Here is a 20544-nt window from a genome sequence, read left to right on the forward strand (position 1 = left end):
GTGTGTTTTATGCGAGTGTTTACTTGAGGCAAGGTCGAGGACATTGCCACATGCTCTCTGAAAGGGGATAAGCAGAGTTTTAATTTATGCCATGGCAACACACAGGGCTGTGTTCCAATACACTTTTCAACACTCTTGTCAGCTTTTCATCATGACATTGGAATTCCTCAAAAGTATTCTCTATTTGATTATATTACAAAATTTATCCAGGTATGCTAATTTATAAATGTACACTAACTATAACTACAGTGTAATTTCCACACTGGCAGAAATGACAAATGTTGTTGTTGTCCTTTGGTTGCTCCGTGTTCAGGGTCGTTGCAGAGGGTCATCCAAGCTGCACATTTTGATTATGGTTTTTACACAGGATGCCCTTCTTAACAAAAACCCTCTCATTTTATCGGCACTGAGCCACAGTGGCTGGGTTGGTTCCCTGCCCAGGAATCGAACCTGGGCCACGGCTGTGAAGGCATGGGATCTTAATACTGGACCAACAGGGAATAAATGCCTGAATTAAAAATACTAAATAGTAATAAATTGGCATAATATAAATTTGTAAAAATGCCTTTATTAAGTGTCAAAAATTTAAATTTGTGTAAATGTTGTAGCACATTTTCTCACATGGAAGGTTCTCTGAGACCAAAATAGAACTTTTGAGTCCCCAGCCCGGATATGGCAGGATGGGCCTCCTGTGCCAAATCAAATGACCTGCTGTGGCGATCTGTAGTAGGAGCATCTGAAAGAATAAGAAAAACAACAAGGCACTATGCTTGTCAGAAACTCAGTGTGAAGCATGGTGGTGGTAGCATCATATTATAAAGAATACTTTTCATCAGCAGGGATTTGAGCTGAGGTCAGGATGGAGGAACAAAGCAAGAAGTAAGGCAATCCTAGAAGAAATCCTGATCTAATCCAGAAAAACCTGATTGTGTTAGTTTGTCTGAGTCGACTTGTATCTAATTTACAATCGGTGGAAAGACTTTTATCCAGTCTGACAGACCTCGAGCAGTGAAATATCAGGATCAGAGCTGATAGAGACAATGTGGTTCTACCAAGTATTGAAATAAATGGTTTTGAAATAAAATGCTTTGTGGAGGTGGTACAAGTCCAATTATGTTTCAGATCCAGTAATGAAACGTAAAAGTTCATAGCGGGTGAATATCTAAGGAAGATGCTGTATGCTAGGATTGCAGAGTATACACAAAGAAGTATACTTAGCATCACAACGTCCTTAGAGCACTTAACGGAGTACTAGTACAATTGTGCTGCAGATAGCATAGTTAGAGAAGCATACGTAGCATTGCGACACGCCTAGCATACTGAAAATAGTATACTTAGCATTGCTATATACTTAGCAGTCCATACTTGTTCAGAGGAAGCTACACTTTTTTTTTTAACAGAGAATACATCATATATAATTAGATAGCATAAAAGCGATTCTTGGGAGTGGGAGTGTTGCCAGGTCAGAGCTTTTACAGCAGGATCTGGCTTCTTTTCATTTCTTGCCACTGGATGATTGTTGTCCAGCTACAGGATGCAGGTTTTGGGGGTTAGGGATTTTGTACACATTACATTAATTACATCAATCTTTAGCTTGCAAAATAGATATGTGGATAGTCAATTCAACTGTAGTGTAATTATTGCTCTTCAGTGATTTTTTTCTACCCATTCTCTTTATTTAGGACGACATGCATGGTAACACAAAACCAATACGAGACAATCTAGCTCAATTTTGCTAGTGTGAACCTGGTGTGATTTATTGTCCAAGAACAACAACAAAAAAATAATTTAGAGTGATTGTGCGAGGCTTCAGTTCACATGCATGCCATATTGATTGTTAACCGTTGCTCATTTGGTCTTTTTGTGCTGTTTGATTGCTCCACATCTGGGTCTTTTTGTATCAGGAAGCTAAATGTGAAAAACAGAGGCACTCAGTTATCTGATTGTTGTGTGTCTGTGTGTATATTCTCTGTTTGTGGGGAACAAATATCTCCATGATGACAGTTATACATGACAGTTTTGACACTGTGGGGGCATTTAGCAGGTCAGTTTGTGTATGTGTGTGTGTGTGTGTCTTCACCAGTTTTCAGTCCCTCTGCATAATTCATTATGGGTCTCTGGTTACACGAGCCCTTGCTAAAAGGCAGCGCAGTGCAGCAAAATCAGCCGTGACTCTTTGAAATATTGATGCCTTCAAAATGCCTTTAAAAGCAAAGCTTCACAGTCTGGGTTTTTGACCGACAGCTGCATCGGCTCACAGGCACTTTGGGAACTTTTTACTTGCCCGGATGTGTGGCTTTGAGGCTTTTTAATTGGCCTAATTGGAAAGTAGCAGAAAAAGCCGGTAATAAGAGCTTTTGGAGGTTTGCGGTGTTCTGGGAGCCAATGGGATCACACTTTTCAAGACGAAAGCACTATTCAGACTGAAAAATAACGTTAGCATGAGACATCTATAGTAATGAGCACTTAGCTCTTGCCCCTAAAACTACAGTTTCAAGGCTGCGTTCATATAATGTCTGCTAAAAGTAATTGATTAACACCAGAACAGAGGAAAAATTAAATAACTTAATAAAATATATATAATATATTTATATTTATTTATATACTATAATACATCATTGCCGCTATAGTAACAACTTGCAGTAATGAGGACTTACATTTTGACCAGTCCACGTAAACAAAATATCATAATTATTATCATTATTTCAGAGAAAGTGGATGTTCCGTGAAGCAGAAAAGCATTAATACTGGATACTCCTTTCCTTGTTACCATAGAAACAATGTTGTTTTAGAAAAAGCTTTACTTAGATATTATCACTAAACATCTTAAAGCATCAACTGATCACTCAATAATCATTACTCTAACATTTGTTTCCAAAATCCAAACACAATAAAACTGAAAACTAGCCATGCAAAAATTACATATTTGCTGTTATTTGGAAAAAAATGTCTGATTGCAAACATTGAAAATCCTGGAACCAAACTTAAATTAGCTTTTAGAAAGTATATTATGACCTGCATTTATTCCATTTAGTGAATATTTAGTGAAATTTTCTAAAAGCTCTGATGGTTAACGGCTTGTACCTGATTCAGTAATTCTAGAAATGTGTGTGGCCTGACTATTTTCAGTCGATAGTAGCACCCTCTACTTTGATATTAGAATCAGATATTTGGACCCTATCTTACTTTCACCTCATTAGCATACAAACTGCTGTTCACACAGCCATTTACAGGTACGTCCAAAACACTCCTAAACACAGGGAGTGTGTATTGAGAAACTCTGCACTGTATGGAGTTACACAAATGTTTATTCCTTTTAAAGCTAGTCCTTTCAAATACACATCCTACATTCAATAGGTGAAAGAGGACACAACCACCTTCTGTTGATCAGCAAGCAGAAGCAGATGGTCACCCAACACTACGTGAGGTCACGGAAGAGTGAATCAAATACGCACGAAGACAAGCTTAAGATTCTAAACATTCGGCTTTAATGCCCATGATCACGGAATCGGAAACTGCCATATTAATTAAAAGGGGGATTACTTGGGAACTTGGCCGAGATGCTGAGCAATGGACCGGAATTTCAGGATAAGGTAAGCCGAACCTACACGGCTCAAGTTTTTCCTAGGTTTACTGGGTGTCTTGTCTGCACCTCAGTGTTATATACTGCAGCTTTTAACATCCTAGCAAAGTGTGTTTCTGTAGACTCACAAATATAGTAGGGACGTGATATTATTCCATGATAAGTCAGTTAAAAATAGTTCTATAGTTAACTGTATGTTTGTAAATAAAAATTGATAGTAAGTGTAGGTGTTAAATGAGTCATGTAGTAACAGTTGCATTGTAGAACATGTATAACTAAAGAGATCATGTGAGAAAATGTAAATAAATACAATGTATTCTGCAAAAGTTTCAAAAAAATTATTCAAGATGCTTGGCACAATGAACTAGCCAAATTGTCCTATTTGCAAATTTTGGCGAAAATCATGATTTCTAAAGATACTGACTGAGTGAACAGCTAACCTTAAGCAGCTACCTAATTTTGTTGTATACACTGAACAATATACACTACATGAGCAATAGTATATGCTTGTTGCACATCCCATTCTAAATCCATAGACATTAATATAGAGTTAGTTTCCCCTTAGCTGTTGTAATACCCTCCACTCATCTGGGAAGGATTTTGGAGTGTGGCTTCAGGGATTTGTCCATTCAGCTACAAGAGTATTAGTGAAGTCAGACAATGATGTTGAGTAAGAAACCTGGCATAGGGTCGGCATTCCAGTTAATCTCGAAAGGAATCATTCTGCAGCAGGCTTGGGCCGCTTTAGTTCCAGTGGAGAAAAATTGCAATGCTACAACATACAACTGTGTGGCAGCAATTTTGGGAAGGCTCACATCTGTTATACTGATTAACCTTTGCAGAATTCTGACTGCCATCATGTCTTGTACAGTTAAATATTATTAGATAGTTTGTGATAGCTTGTCAGCTCCCGCTAACCCCGCGGTGTCCAGTCTTATCTGGAAAGGGCCGTATGGGTGCTGGTTTTCAATCCAACCTTGCACATCTGATTCCACTATACTCATATGTACAACCATTTCTTAAGAAAGATGTAACACCAGCTTCACACTCCAGTGCATCATCTTCCATTCAAGTGGATCATGATTTTCACGAAGCAGATTTAATTTCTATCCAATATCACCACTGTGCACTATACTGTACAACATATATACGTATTGTACAAGTTTAAACTGTATATACTACTTTTTCATATAAGATGTTAAGCTACTTCATGTAGATAAATGGTCATATAGTATTACTGAATAGCTGAATTTATCAATACACCTGCAGCCTACACCGGTACGGCTGGCTTTTGTCCAAAATGAGAATTAGACACTTCATTCACACAGTGTAACATCACCTTCACAGGCATTCAAGACAAGTATCTGTCACATACACAATGATGTTTTACCAGATCACTGAAATCCAGGTGTGTGTGGTCTGTAAGGTATGAATACTAAAGGACAGGTAGATTTTATGAACAAAGTGTAAGTGGTTCCTGATATCCAATTCCTATCTAGTACTGTGCTGTTTCCCAAATCGACACTGGCTTCAGAAACTATGATGTCCTATGTATTTAGGAAGCAGCTTTGGAAACAAAGTGTGTCAAAGGTACTGAAGGTAAGACAAGATATGTTTTGTTGCACACTTTCCACCTCCAGAATCTTTTATACTTGCATGATGAGAGGAACTTTCCTGGAGTGACCAGATATGGCTGTGTGTTGGACTTTTTGGTGAATGTTGTTTTGTAGTAGATCTATTAGCTATTAAATAGTGATCTTTCTGACTGTTTGGCTACTTGATTGGTGTAGCCTTTGATCCTGGTTTTCTTGGTTCTCTGTCACATGATCACATGGGTAGAAAAAAATGATCTAAAATTGGTGTGAATTTGTGCAATATTGGTATAAAGCAAGAAAACTCCATTTTCAAATGGATTTGTTTCCACTTTCAACCACTGCACCACTCTGTATAGAAATGCCATTCACAATCTGTTGGTATGGACCAATGTGTTTGTTTGTGGTCATTAACTTTCAGGGCATTGTATTCTCGGTCCGAAAAAGCCACCTGGACATATTTGGGGGCATGTTTACTAGGCAACAGTTGCTGCTGTGTGATACTGTTTCTTCCTAACTAAGGAGTTCTACAGGTCAGTAACTGAGCTTGCTTCCACTTGCCTGGGCTTGTCTTACTGTTCCATTTGGGCATGACCTCAAGTTGGACCATAAATTTTCACTCTGCTGTCCTGCTGTTTGGCTAGGTGTTTCTTACTTCGTGTCAACCAGCCGTGATTTGATCAACTATAGGAATAGAAATTAAGATAAATTTTGTGGACATGTGCAGACCAAGTCATCAATTTAGTCGACGGTGGCAAGAAATGTGAAACTCTAGAAAGCAGAAAGCTCAGAGAACACAGGCTAGAGGAACTTCTGATTTGTCTTAGAATTTCACATCATCTTGCTCTAGTAATGGACTATTGGAACAATTTTAAAAAATGGAGGAAGGAGATTTGCAGAAGTCCACAAGTGGTTCAACCTTGGGAGGTCTTGAGAATTGAAGGAATGAGTCAATTACATTTGGTGACAGTGTACTTGACATGGACAAGACATGTAAAAAAAAAAACAACAAGAAAACCTTTTGATGGTATACTGTTAAAAGAAAATAATTTACAGGGTGCTGTAATGCATTCTGACAGAAAGGCAAGTTATTGTTACAACTCCTATGTTAATTATTTTCCAATAAACATAATGATGATGGTAATAATAATAATAATAAGCAATTTATTTATGCTAATATATTCAATATGTGGTGGCTTAGTGGTTAGCATGTTCGCCTCACACCTGCAGCGTCCTGGGTTCGAGTCTCGAGGCTCACTGTGTGAGTGGAGTTTGCATGTTCTCCCCGTGCTTGGTTGGTTTCCTCCCACTGTCCAAAGACATGCTTCTTGGCTGACTGGAGTCTGTAAATTGCCTGGAGAGAGTGTGTGTGCCCTGTGATGGGTTGGCACTCTGTCCAGGATGTATGCTGCCTTGATGCCCAATGATGCCTGAGATAGGCACAGGCTCCCTGTGACAGGATGATAGATTGGATAAGAGGTACAGACAATGAAATGGAAAAAAAAAAAAGTATTCCAAGTGCTGTAATCCATGCAACAGACATTATGTAGAATCTGATCATGCTAGGTTTATATTAGTCTTTTTATGTATAAATTTACACAGGAACACAAGTAGGCTATGAATGTTTTCCCCTGTTCATTTAGTATTAATTCTGTCTGTATCCAACTTGATAAATGAGGTTTATTGTTACATTTAAGTTAGTTACTGTTGCTTTAAGGCAATTAAGAGTAATCCTCAAATCACTTGAAACCATTACTGTAACTCAATATAAATATAAATATATACCTCAAGGTCTCTGAAGTATCTTTAGCTTTTTGCACAAAAATAAATACAAAAATTAATACAATTAAAACATTAGTTTCTGACTCCAATGAACAACCTACTTTTTTTTTTTTTCAATTAAAGACCACCTACACCCCCCACCCCCCGCAGAAATAATTTAGTCAGGGGCAACATTTACTTTTTAACATTTAGATCACACATTTAGTCATTCAGATAATGATCAGTTTTAAGTAATGTATGCTTAAAAAACATTTCTACACACCTTTTCAAATTCCTGACAATATCTTCTGACCAGTCACAACAGAGTATTCAGCACTGTGGTTTAAGGCCAAATTATCATACTGCCATAGTAACATCAAAATACTCACTCTGTCACTAACAAAGCATTATCAAAAAAAAGTGAAGATGAAATGAGACAATTGGTGTACAATGACTGTTGACTTTAAAATCTGTCCGAGTTGCTCAGCACTCAGCGTACAGTAGACATTCTTACGTGCAACCAGCATACAGGTTCCTACTTCCCTACTTCAGAAAATGTAGATTCATGTCTAGCGTACAATATGCAGTTAGATTTATTGGCTAGCTGTTTTTTTTTTAAATAGTGTTTCCTAGCAGCCCAGGCAAGCAACTTTTACAGTCTCCGTCTTTTAACGAGAGGCCCCAATGAGTCTGGTCGGCCAGTTTTTTGGTCTTTGTCCTATTGTGTCTGGCTGTCTGTCTGTCTTTACGACGTCCTAAAATCCACTTGGAGAAGAATCCAAAGCAACCGGTCGATGAGTTGAACAGATTCCCATAAGGGGCTCGCTGAAGTTGGAGCTGGGGCTAGAAGCTAAAACGCTCGCGATTGTTCAGTGCAGAGTTCGGAACTTGTCCAGAAAGCGGGACTCAAGAGGAACCTGTATTGGATGAAAGGAATCGGATGTTCAAGGTTTTTTTTTTTGGGGGGGAGGCAGTTTTTTTTATTTATTTATTTGTTACCAAATTGTATGATGAGTGACTCGAAAGCAGTCCAGCCTAAAGTTCAGCTTCATTCAACTCTGATTTCGAACAGTCAGATTACAGCAATTAAAGTACGTAGTCTGTCCTTGCTATTGTTTTTTCGATGGTAAACATTTGTTGTTTATTTGGATTAACCTTATTTTAGCTAGCTTGTTTCTTTTTGCTTCTAATTTATTTACTTTTACCTACTCTTTACTTCACTTAGTCTCGCAAACTAGACTTTTTATTCTAGCTTTTGTCAGTAAAAGTGGCCAAGAACAGCCCACTTTTACAGCAAGATGCCATTTGACTGACAAATAACCAAGCGGAGACGTCCTCTCCTCACCACTAACTGTTTCAAACTGAACTTCCGAACAACTTTTAATGACTTTTATTGTTGATGCTTTGCCAGTGACTACATCCTGCTCCAGAAATCTAGAAGCTGAAGATAGAAACTGCTAATGAGATGCTTTAGTTTGAGAATAATTTCAAATAGCTGTTCTATGTTAGGTTACACTAATGTATGCACCACATGCTACTTTAGTAATATTATTAAAAAATATATACCATTAAGATAAAGTTTTAATGTTTATTTAAAAATTAAAGGTTCAAATTGTTGAATTATCCTCACTGTCCTTGCATTCTTATTAAGAATTGTTTCTAACACAAAAAAGACAGTAAATCCAGACTAAACTGCATAATCTCATTTACATAATTCCACTTGTGTCCATGGCAACATGAAACTTTTCTTTCGAGATTAAAATTTTGCATTCTGTTTCTGCAATTCTGGTTCCCAGCAAAAGCTGAAGGAGGAGCGCGAGGCGAAACGTGCACGACTGGACGGAAGACATGACTACATTCTCAGTATCGTGGCTTCCTGCGTCGGCCTGGAGAAGGCCGAGGTGGAGGATGGCATTTTGGAAGGTGCTCAGGTATGATAATACTGTAATGATTCACTGTGTGTCACTATCGTCTTGTCTCTGTCCAGGTCCACGATGCTTATAATTGACTAAAACACGTTTCAGATTGACCGGATGGAGCAATTCTTTGCTGTTGATGGTCTTCCACACCTCATGTTTTACTATCAAGACACAGAGACCACAGAATCAGGTTAGTGCATGATGTAAAGTGTGATTAATAATAGGGTCAATTAGGTTTGGATGTAATAGGGGCCAAATTTGTGTGTCCATTTAATACAACTGGCTTTTTTTTGTCAGTTAGTTTGAGGACTGTACAATTTGGGTAAAGTGTGTTACAATTATTATTTAAAAATGAAATATTTTTTTAATATAAAAAATATTAATCCTTATTTTGCCTTCTTTTTTATTTGTTAAAACCAGGGTTGACGATCAATTAAAAAAACAAAAACCGAATTATTCATACAACTTGTTCACGATTCAATCAGGATTAAAGATTGTAATGATGGATTAATGTAAAATCACAGAATCATCACAAAGGAAGTATATTTCTATTGAAATACTATCATTTAATAGCATCTTTTTTTTTAACTTCTCTCCTGTGAATAACAGATTTCCAATAAAACCATGAGGAAACTGAGTATTAGCTTGAACGGTGCTTTTACAGGAAAAAGACATATTAAAGTGCTAGTTGATTATCAAATCTGTCAAGTCCAATTCAAACAACTTCTCTCAGTCCGTCGTCTTCTACTATGTTAATATGGAGGCAGTTTTTAAACTCTCCAGTAAGCCAAAGCATTGCTTACCTTCTCACGTACACCTTTTGTTTTTTTTTTATATATATAATTCTTTGCAAACTTTTTTCACATGAAACTCCTTCTTTTTACTCCATCCATTTTAGCCAGGGTAGTTCAGTTTGACTTCAGCCTCCACAGGAAGTAAACAAAATGTCTCAAAAATGAACGTGTTAATTTTCACACAGCTTAAATATTCCAGCAACTGTGTTTCATTTGCCCTTTTAATTAGCAAGCTTGAAAGTGTTGAATTCATTTGCCTCATTAAAGCGTGGATCAACTTTTAACAGTCAACACGTTTTATATGAACATGAACAGTACATAACTGGTTAAAGTAATGAGTTTGCTGTAAGAGTCACAAGAGACCCAATAAGACTCTCAATAAAAGCTCAGTAGCTCCCTAGGTCATGAATCAGGATACAGCATGTAAAATATCTACGTTTTCTATGTCATGTAAATTTGTTAGCTTAATCACATGGTACTTGCAGGGTTGAATGCTGGCTAGTGGATTTTTTTTATTTTTTTTCGTTAAACACTCATTGGAATCAAACAGAATAAAGTACGCTAAGGTAAGGAACCATTTGAAATCATAATCAACAGCTCCTTACATTTGAAGATGAAGTTAGTGGTGATGAAGATTGTCTCCATTTTTTGAGCTGAGAGGCTTCACACAGTGAGCGTCGAAGTGGTGCATTATGGGATTGTTTGGGAGCAAATGTACACTAGAAGGCTTTTGTGATGACCAAATCCCTGATCAGTGCCCTAACTAGTGAACTAGGGAGCTGATTGGGTCACACCCTAAAAAAGTGTGTAGGAAAATGAACGAACCCCAATTCACACTTGTTGGTATGATCATTTAAATATCAGGGTGTGCAAACTTATGCACTCAACCATGCACTCATGTGTGTTGTATTTTATTGTCAGGATTAATCTTGGTCTTGTATTTGAATGTATATAAAGTTAAATATAAAGCAACACTTGAGCAGTGTTATTTATTTTGTCTTTTCATGTCTGTAGCTGTTGCTTCCCGTAACAAAAAAGCGAAAGTGTTCGTGACAGAGGGCAGTGATGTTGCTCTGACCGGTGTGTGTGTTTTCTTCACCCGGGCGAGTACTTCCAAGGCCATCACTGCTGAGAACATTCACAGGGTACGTCCGAAACCCTTTTATTCATTTGCTCAACCCTTCAGAAGCCTCAATTTATTTGGGCTGCTTACTTAATTACTTACTTCAGCTTCCATTTCTGAACATTTCTCTTTCTTAACAACTTTCTGAATTTCATTTCGTTTAAACATTTGATCATTTTATTAAGTAGACAAAGTATATTTTATATTATATTTATATTTTAGTTGTCTTTTTAGTTGTTGTTTTTTTGGGGTTTTTTTTTTACTATTTTTTACAGTGAATGATTTACTAAATAAAAATAAACTAGTTCATGCAACTCAAAACAGAAAGGTCAGAAATGTTCAATATCTCTGAGTAAACCTAGACTACTCTGATTTTGATTTTTTACTTCAAAATCTTTTTTTTTAATTGTTATTTTTACATATTTTAACTACTCTGATTTTTTTTCTCAGAGATTTTATTTCCTTTTGAAAGTTATATTCATATTATTTATATAATATATTATATTATATTTTCATGTAAAATTGTTTTTTTTTTCTGTTTATTTTGTAGGTATAATCTTTGGCATTTTCTTTTATTATTTATGTTTGTGACCAAAAACTATGTGTCTAAAGTCATAATTTACTAACTAATTAAAGGAGGTTATTTTTTTTATTAGGATTTGAGTAAAAAAGACAATTTGTATATTGGACTATATTTTAGAATCATACTAATCTTACAGTTTTCTTTTCTTCTTGATCATTTGAAACTTTGCAATAAAAGGACCAGAAAATCGAACAAGGCAGTTTCATCGACTCAAATGAGACATGAATTAATTGAATCAGTGAATCAAATGATATATGGTAATGGCCCTATTAAATTTTACACACTGTTCTTGGTTAGGAGGTGAACTTCAATATGCTGGACACAACAGGAGTGGGTTTGCTGAAGAGTGTGGAGCAGCTGCTCTCCGAGATCTTCATCCCCACACTGAAGAAGATGAACCATGGCTGGGGCGAGCTGTCCAGCCCTCAGGCGCATACGGTTAAACAGGATTTTATCAGCTCTCTTGAGAGCTTCGTATCTGTGCTCGCCGGGGCACAGGAGAGCCTGGAGGAGAAGGTGACGCATGCATGCACACACACACAAACACACACACACACACACATTATGTTGATATCGATCCACTTTCTTCTGTGGAAAGAATTTTAAATGTGAAAGACTGGAATCTATCTATGAGGTCATTTGTCATATGGCTTTCACCACTATAAATTTCTGTACTGTAAAATATTGATGCAGCTGGTAGCCCAGGGAACACACACACACATGCACACACACGCACACACACACATGCACACACACACACACACACACACACATACAGATTAAATCTGCCATCCAGGAGAGCCATATAGACAGCTTCAGAAGAAAAATGCTCATGGGACTGAACTTATCACTTCAATTCAATAAGTCACTGTGGACATGAACAGTGGGAATGTTAAAAAAGGCCTTTGGTAAAAGTCACATTTGCAGTAAAATGTCTTTTTTTCTGATCTCCCAGGTGAACCTCAAAGAGTGTGACACGTTTGATCTGAAAACCCTTAAAGGCCCCTCAGACTACACAGCAGTGGCCAACAGCACTGAAGCTATGGAGAAGATTGAAGCCTGCATGAAGATCTGGATCAAGCAGATCGAGCAGGTAAAAGAAATCAGTAAATTAATGCGTGCACTGCATCGACTGAGAAGAGATGTTCAAATTAATCACAACACTCCCATCCTCGTTCCTAAGGTTCTAGCAGAAAGTGACCAGCTGAGGAAGGAGGCTGACGATCTGGGTCCTCGAGCTGAGCTGGACCACTGGAAGAAGCGCATGTCTCGTTTTAACTACCTTCTGGATCAGCTTAAGAGTCCCAATGTCAAAGCTGTGCTAGGTGTTCTCATGATAGCCAAATCCAAACTCATCAAGGTGGTAACTCCAAAACTCAAGCTATTAAAGTTGTCCAAGGTGTTTAAGCTGGTTAATTAAGAGGCTCATTCACTGGTGGCCTATATTTGTTTGTTCTCACAGGCTTGGAAAGAGCTGGACATCAGAATCACAGATTCAGCAAATGAGGCCAAAGACAATGTGAAGTATCTCTACACACTTGAGAGGTTCTGTGACCCCCTGTATAACAGCGACCCTGTAAGATACAGACTTTCTTCCTCACGGACTAGCTGGGTTTTTTTTTTTATACAAACCATAATTTGTTATAATGGTAATAAGTTGATTTCACATTAAACACTTAATAGATATTTGTTTCTTAACACAGGTGTCAATGGTGGAGGCTATTCCTGGGCTCATAAACGCCATCCGGATGATTCACAGCATCTCCCGTTATTACAACACCTCAGAGAAGATCACATCCCTTTTTGTTAAAGTAAGATGAAGATGGACAATTCTTTTTTAGTATTTTTGTATTACTGTTTGCATCCATCAGCTAGTCAAAACATAAACCATCCTCCATACTGTAGAAGATCATTGATTTTACCATGTAAGCTAATTTGTAACCATGTAAGCCAAGGCCGTTAGCCTTGGAGCTGATCAACTCTGGACTAATTTTAACTAACCAGATTTTGTTTTTAATATTTAAGCCAGAAGACACTTTAGTCTAGACAACTGATCTGGATAAACAGTTTCTTGAGGTGATTCTGATACTCAGGTTATTCCAAACTTGTTCTATTCAGGTCACAAATCAGATGATAACAGCATGCAAAGCCTACATTACTAACAACGGTTCAGCCACAATATGGAACCAGCCTCAGGACGTGGTTGCAGAGAAACTCCGAGCTGCCATCCGTCTAAACCAGGTAACAGAATTTTACATGACAGCTGATAAATTACTTTTTGTAATGAATGTCATTTACGTCTTTAACCAGCTCATTTTTTAAACATGTAACCTGTTGTATGTATGTAGTTCTTATGAAAGCATGGATTTATTGATCAGGAATACCAGGAATATTTCCACAAGACCAAGCAAAAGCTGGAGCAGAGTACATCAGAGCGACAGTTTGACTTCAGCGAGATGTACATATTTGGCAAGTTTGACACTTTCCAGAGACGCCTGAACAAAATACTCAGCATGTTCAGCACCATCAACACCTACTCAGCCCTACAGGACTCCAAGATCGAGGGTCTGGAAACTATGGCAACAAGATTTCAGGTTTGCCCATTGAAGATAATTCTAATGAAAATAATATTTAATTGGGATCAAATGCTTACTTTTACCAGTCTGAATGAAAATATACATAATAATTGGAATGTATTTTATAATACTTCAAATACCCACAGCATTACCCACAACAGCATTAGATCTTATAGCATTTAATGTGGTCGCTAACCTTAATATTCATGCTCTTTACTGTCCCTAATTGACAGACTGCAGAAATGCAAGGAAAATGGGAGGTAATCTAAAAAAAGAGTACTGGTTGGTTAGATTAAATAATAGTGCATGTCTTTTCTTCTTCTGTTTCTTCTGCATGTCCCTGCATGGTGTAACCAAGATTCAGCTGTGTCTTTTTACCATAGACTGAGCTCAGTATTGTGCTCTTTCTATAACATGTACATTTATTTATTAATTTTTACAGTAAATTCATTTCCAAGATCCACATAAAAGAGCGCTCCTAATGGAGAGCTAATAATACCATTCAGTCACCTTCAGGCCATTAACATTCATCTGATCTTCCCATCACAGTGTAGAGTTTATTCACCTCCAGTTTTTTAATTTGGTGAAAGGTGTTGCAGAGGTGTCTTGAAAGGCAGTGGACAATGTGCTTGATGAATAATTGAACAAACGCTGATAAAGACCTAATGCAATCTTCTGTTCTTTGTAATAGCTGACAGACTGTGAATATTTTATAGTGAGTTGCTTTCCTGAGCAATTATAAAGGACTCGGCAAGCTAGAAACAGCTAGTAAACTTTAACAGTTTAACCTTGCTAAAAACCAACAGCCTAATTTAACCAGACCATGAGCTAATGTTAGACTGCATGTACTAACATGCTAATACATTTAAACATATGCGATTGCCTCAAATAGCCTAAAGGAATGGTATCAGAGGAAAAGAAACTTTCCTCTTGACTCAAATGTCACACAAGATGTTTTGGCTGTCTGAGGCAAATATATGTGGTCTTTCTCCAGAATATTGTGTTTGCGATGAAAAATAAGCAGTACAATTTCCTGGACCAGAGGAGGACTGATTTTGATCAGGACTATGAGGAGTTTTGTAGACAGACCACTGAGCTGCATGTAAGTAGATCACTAAGGAATACTTAAAGAGAACCATTACCAAAGAAGAAACATCTAAACTGAAGCCTTTGGTTTCAGAATCAACTCAAGACGTTCATGGACAACACATTTGACAAAATTCAAAGTACTGAGAGAGCCTTGAATGTTCTGAAGAAATTTGAAAGGTGAGCTGCTGTCATTGTGCACTATGTGAATATATTCACTATTATTTACCAGGATATACACAGGTAACATTTTTATAACCTTTACAGCTTTACTATAGTCAGTTTAGTCAATATAAGACACCAAATTGAAATTGCATTGATTTTCTGAACTATTCATATCCCCATCAGCTTGGTTGACTTTTTGATTTTGTTGCCCAGACTTGGCATCCCAGACCTGGGAATCAGTGATAAGTACCAGAGGGTCTTACAAAACTATGGCCGCGACATTGAGATGGTGTCACGCATCTACAGCAAGCAGAAGATGGACCCGCCCATCGCCCGAGGGCTCCCACCCATCTCGGGGAAGATCCTCTGGGTTCGGCAGCTGTACCGGAGAATCCAGGAACCCATGGAGCTCTTCCAACAGCACCCAGGCGTCCTTGATACAACTGAGGCCAAACGGATCATACGCAATTACAATCGCGTGGCCAAAGTGCTACTGGAGTTTGAGATGCTGTACCATCAAGGCTGGATGGCACAGGTTAGATTTACTGTTAAGATTTACTGAATGAAATCTGTTTTGTTGGTGTTGGATTCAGCAGCATGTCTTTGGACATTCTTTGCCTCACTCGTACATGGAGTCAAAGCACATGACTGTTGTTTTCTAGATCGAAGTGGCTAAAGTGGGCCTGCAGGCCTCTCTGCTGGTCAGGTGTGCAGAAACCCGGGACTTGTACGTGAACTTCGATCCCCAGATCTTGACCCAGATCCGCGAGACTGATTGCATGAGCCGGATGGGACTGGAGATCCCCCCATTCGCCACCATCTTACAGCAGCGAAAAGAAGCCCTGAAAATGAACTACAACAAACTCCAGGTACAGGCAGGGTTATAGATTGTGTGATGCTGTGAGGGATGGGAGTGGTTTGTTGATCTGCCAACATTAGCACATTATGCGCAGGAACAGATGAGCCGATCAACCTTTTAATCAAGAATGTTTAACAGTTGTACATGTGTTTTGAACACTCTGATTTTAACTGACAACTTGGAAGCCCTGTCCACTTTTCTGCCATTTCTGCCAGATCACACTAGTGATCTCTTGTCTTCTTTTAATATTCCTGCTTGAAAAGTGCTGGCAAGGCTCTTTTGCCTTCTGTCAGGGTAAATTAAGAATGTTTTGGTTTCTAACAGTGTATGTGATTTGACTAGGCTAATTTCAGACAAGTATATAATTAACATCAGTTAATTATGTCTATTTTAATTTTTAATTATGTAATTTCATTTTTAATAATGTTAACTATATACTCTGCTTATCTAATAAAAAAAGAAAACAAAGCCTTTGGAAGTAGAAACTGGAGTATGTGTATGTACATACCAGGGTAACATCAGCTCACCAAAACAGAGAATCTTCTATATTAATGCGTGACTTGCTATAATCTAGCTAATTGGTGTGTCTTTTTGCACTCTTAGATGGTACTGTCAGAGAACTCCAGAGTAAGGGCGAAGATCCAGCCTGCTTTCGAGCAGCTGCTCACACCACATGTGGCCAAAGTGGACGAGGCTATCCAGCCAGGCCTGACCTCACTCAACTGGGCCTCATTGAATATCGACAAATACCTCGACCACATTACCGTTGCACTCGGTAATAAAGAACAATTATAATCATCAATAAAGATAAAGATAAATTAAGATGCTTTTCTGCTGACCACAGTTGTAAGTAGTTTGGATCACTGCAGACTGTAAACAAACCAGTCTAACCATTCTCCTCTGGATTCTCTCAAAAACACATTTCCTCCTGCAGACCTGCCACTCACAGGATGTTTTTTGTTTTCTCTATAAACTATAGTGTATTGTCATTTCAATACTTTTGACAGGGAATGTATGTATCTTACATCTCCTACAGAGATTTAATGATAAGATACAATAACATATAACGTGTTATACGAAAAATATATGTTACATATATCTCCTACATTTTAAATATATGCACTATAGGGCATTCAATCATCTACATGTGCCCCCTGTTTACCATAAGCATCTGCCCTGTACATGCCCAGCCCATATGCGTCTGATACTAATATTGTCCCCTACATGTCTGATGAGTCTCCTCTGACTGTATCCAGAGGACTTGGAGTTGCTCCTGGATCGAGCAAATGACCTAGTGCAGTTCAGGATCGATGCTGTGCTGCAGGAGATGAGCGGAGCCACGCTGTGTGCACTGCCTGAAGACGAGCCAGTCACGTGTGAGGAATTTGCGCAAACCACCAAGGTGCGTCCATGACATTTACACACATTTACATGCATTCAAATCAAGAGTGCCTTACCAAGATATTTCCAAATTTATGACAAGCTTATTTAGTTCTTTGTTCATTTATATTTCTCAAAAATCATCACTTCCTTTCACTCATACTTTTAAAGGCTGCATGTATCAATTATTGAAAGAAAATGTAAATACAACAAACATTACAGTTAGGATTCAGCATGTTTTGCTTGTTTTGTTAGTAGTGGATTATAACTGAAAAAGTTATGGCATATGGTTGTGTTTTTATACTGGTACAGGAGCTTTGCATTAAAGGAGCCCAGCTGCTCCACATAAAGAGTTCTCTGGTAGAGGAGGCAGCCAATGAGCTGATAAATATGCTGCTGGAAATCGAGCAGAAAGATGAAGAGGATGAGAAAAAAGTCTCAGACGAGAACAGAGCTGAGAGCAAAGAGGGACCCGCATACAGCGATGGTGAGAGTGTGGATCACTGAGCTTCCTGGAAGTAAAAGTTAAACCTTTGTATGATGTTTAAAATAAAAACTAAGAAAATGAATATGAGAAATGTTACTACTGCATTCAGACAAAAAGAGCTGGACAAAATCGAACAGATGATGGACAGAATATTGTGGACCAAATGGCACAGATGACATACAGAGTGTGTGGACAAAATAGAGCAGATAATATACAGAGTGTGGGGGATCAAATGGCCCAGGTGGTGTACAGTATGTGCATAAAAGATTGTACCAAACACACTGGAAACACATCATGTTGAATAAAATTGGACAGAATCTATGGGGAAGATTCAGAGTATGAAAGACAAAACAGGACTGACAGTGTATTCAAGGTGCAAGGTGTATAGAATATAATGGGCAAAACAAAACAAAAATGTTTTATTTTAATTAGAACCCTTATGTTTACTTTCTCGCCAACAGAAGAGGAGAGTAAATCTGACATGGCTGCCTTTTCCCGTAACACAGCCACCCTAAGCACAGGACCGTCCTCACCTCAGATGAGGAAGAAGAGGAAGCGACACATGATGGAGGTGATGGAGGAAGAAGCCCAGGAACTTCTATCACACTTCAGCCACCGCAACTTGGATGCTCTTCTCCGACTGACACGCAACACACTGGAGGCGCTGCGCAAACGTATCCATGCGTCCTCGCTCATGCACTTTCTGGGTCAGCAAAATCACTTTCTTTCCAGATATGTCCATTTGGTTAACGTAAGGAAACTGTATCATTGTAACAGTTCAGTCGAAAATCCAATACTAATCATATTAGTCAGACTGTGATGGAATCTTGGTTTGCAAATCTAATTGTATATAAAAAAAAGTTGAGATGTTTAAGTTAGAGTTACCTTAAGATCAACAGAACTCCCATCATCATCTAATGATCCAGTCTGATGCTAAAGATGGAAAGCAAAGTGCTTTTCAAACATCTTTAAACACTGGGTGAATACCAGCCTATTAATCTTTCATTTCATCTAAAATGAACAATTCATGGTACTGGACTCATATCTGACAGTCCACAGACATCAATAAAACATCTAACGATTTTAAATTTTAATTGGATTAATTCTGTTTTAGATTTTGTAATTTAGCCTTCCATTCTTGTAAGCATTCCACTGGTGGCTGACTGGAAGCATGAAACAGTGCCACATTAATTTTAACATCACGTCAAGCAACAAACTAAAAAAAAAAAAATTCCACATGTTCAGGTTTTTACTTTCCTAAAGTTTGTTGTACACACTGCCAAGTGTTTAAATTATGTAACTGTTGCGCAGGTTGTGTCACTCCTGTTATTCCAGCACGTTCCTCTGTACTCCTACAATGTGCTGACCTCTATTCCTTATTTCCCTTTGCAGCAGAGGCTGATTCTACTAGCAGACAGAAGAGTGGTGGGCAGCAGCCCATCTTCCGAGCAGGAGTGTGTCTCTCCATCCCCAACATTGTCATGATGCCAGCTTTGGAAGAGATCCAACAGGCATTAAATAAAGCCGTAGAGTATGTGGTCAGTGTCAGCAAGGGTGTCGGCCAGTGGAGCAAAGAGAGAATATCCAAGGTAGTATTGTTTCTTTGGCCAATTACTAAAAAAAATTAAATGTTCTTCACTTATGAGAAATTTCTACAAGATGGGCTATGAATAGCAGTGTGATCAATTGCTCAGTATGACAAAGTTGTTTATACAGTATTCTATCATATTTAACATTATTTTGTCCCCACTGTCCTTAACATCACTGCCACCACTACCATCAATAGCATCACTGCCTTCAATAGAGTCACTATCAGTAGCATCACTACTGTCACAACTGTAAATAGTGTCATTGTAATCACTGCCATCAATAGCATCACTACTGTCACAACTAGTGTCATATCCCTACTACTATAAGTAGTATCAATGCTGTCATTAGCGTCACTGCTGTCATTACCTTCAGTAGTGCTATAATTGCCACTATCAGTAGCATCACTACTGTCATATCTGTCATTATTCCTACTACTATCACTGTAATAACTATCATTATCCCTACTACTATTGATAGCATCACTACTGTCATAGCTGTCATTATCCCTACTACTACTAATAGCATCACTGTCATAATTGTTATTATTCCTACTACTATCAATAGCATGGCTACTGTCATAACTGTCATTATACCTACTACCCATTTTAATGTCAAGAGGAACGATAAAATGATTTTTATTAGAACAAAGCTTTCTAAAAAAAATGTCAATCAAAAATACAATCTTTCATAGATTTTCCATATAGTTCTTTTGGTCACGGTAATTATTTTTATGATTTTTGATTTATTAAATTTTATTGTTTGAATGAATAATCCATATCTGTCATGGAAGAGCCTATGAAGCTGATGTGGCAATAAACTCCAATACAGCAACAGCAGCAACGCTGTCTGAAAACTCCCATCACTACAGTCACAGATGAACCATTTAGGCTTGATGGATGAAATGATGCTGATGCTGAAGGGAGTCCTTAAAACATGATTGAGAAGGTTCTTAAAATATAATGCAATTTAAAAATGCATTTCGAAGCAGAAGTAAATAATAATTGCAAACCATAATAAACATTTCCTCAGTTGTTAAATTATGTAGC

The 20544-nt window shown here is 37.9% G+C and overlaps 1 protein-coding gene across 2 annotated transcripts in view; it reads left to right on the forward strand.

The window, feature by feature from the left end:
• The window catches only part of dnah5 (dynein, axonemal, heavy chain 5), an 86172-nt gene that overhangs the window by 5914 nt on the left and 59714 nt on the right, over positions 1–20544 (forward strand). Inside the window, exons 2-21 of one of the 2 annotated variants that reach the window (XM_058402298.1) lie at positions 8733–8867; positions 8961–9045; positions 10664–10794; positions 11653–11871; positions 12311–12448; positions 12539–12715; positions 12818–12931; positions 13059–13166; positions 13474–13596; positions 13734–13949; positions 14165–14191; positions 14926–15033; positions 15112–15197; positions 15396–15717; positions 15845–16051; positions 16645–16816; positions 17298–17443; positions 17734–17908; positions 18370–18615; positions 19301–19497. In XM_058402298.1, coding sequence (XP_058258281.1) covers positions 8733–8867; positions 8961–9045; positions 10664–10794; positions 11653–11871; positions 12311–12448; positions 12539–12715; positions 12818–12931; positions 13059–13166; positions 13474–13596; positions 13734–13949; positions 14165–14191; positions 14926–15033; positions 15112–15197; positions 15396–15717; positions 15845–16051; positions 16645–16816; positions 17298–17443; positions 17734–17908; positions 18370–18615; positions 19301–19497 — 3132 coding nt within the window. The remainder of the gene's footprint in view (positions 1–8732; positions 8868–8960; positions 9046–10663; positions 10795–11652; positions 11872–12310; positions 12449–12538; positions 12716–12817; positions 12932–13058; positions 13167–13473; positions 13597–13733; positions 13950–14164; positions 14192–14925; positions 15034–15111; positions 15198–15395; positions 15718–15844; positions 16052–16644; positions 16817–17297; positions 17444–17733; positions 17909–18369; positions 18616–19300; positions 19498–20544) is intronic. The other variant, XM_058402308.1, reaches the window with a different exon arrangement.

Source organism: Hemibagrus wyckioides, linkage group LG01 (genome assembly GCF_019097595.1).
Source record: "Hemibagrus wyckioides isolate EC202008001 linkage group LG01, SWU_Hwy_1.0, whole genome shotgun sequence".
NCBI lineage: Eukaryota > Metazoa > Chordata > Actinopteri > Siluriformes > Bagridae > Hemibagrus > Hemibagrus wyckioides.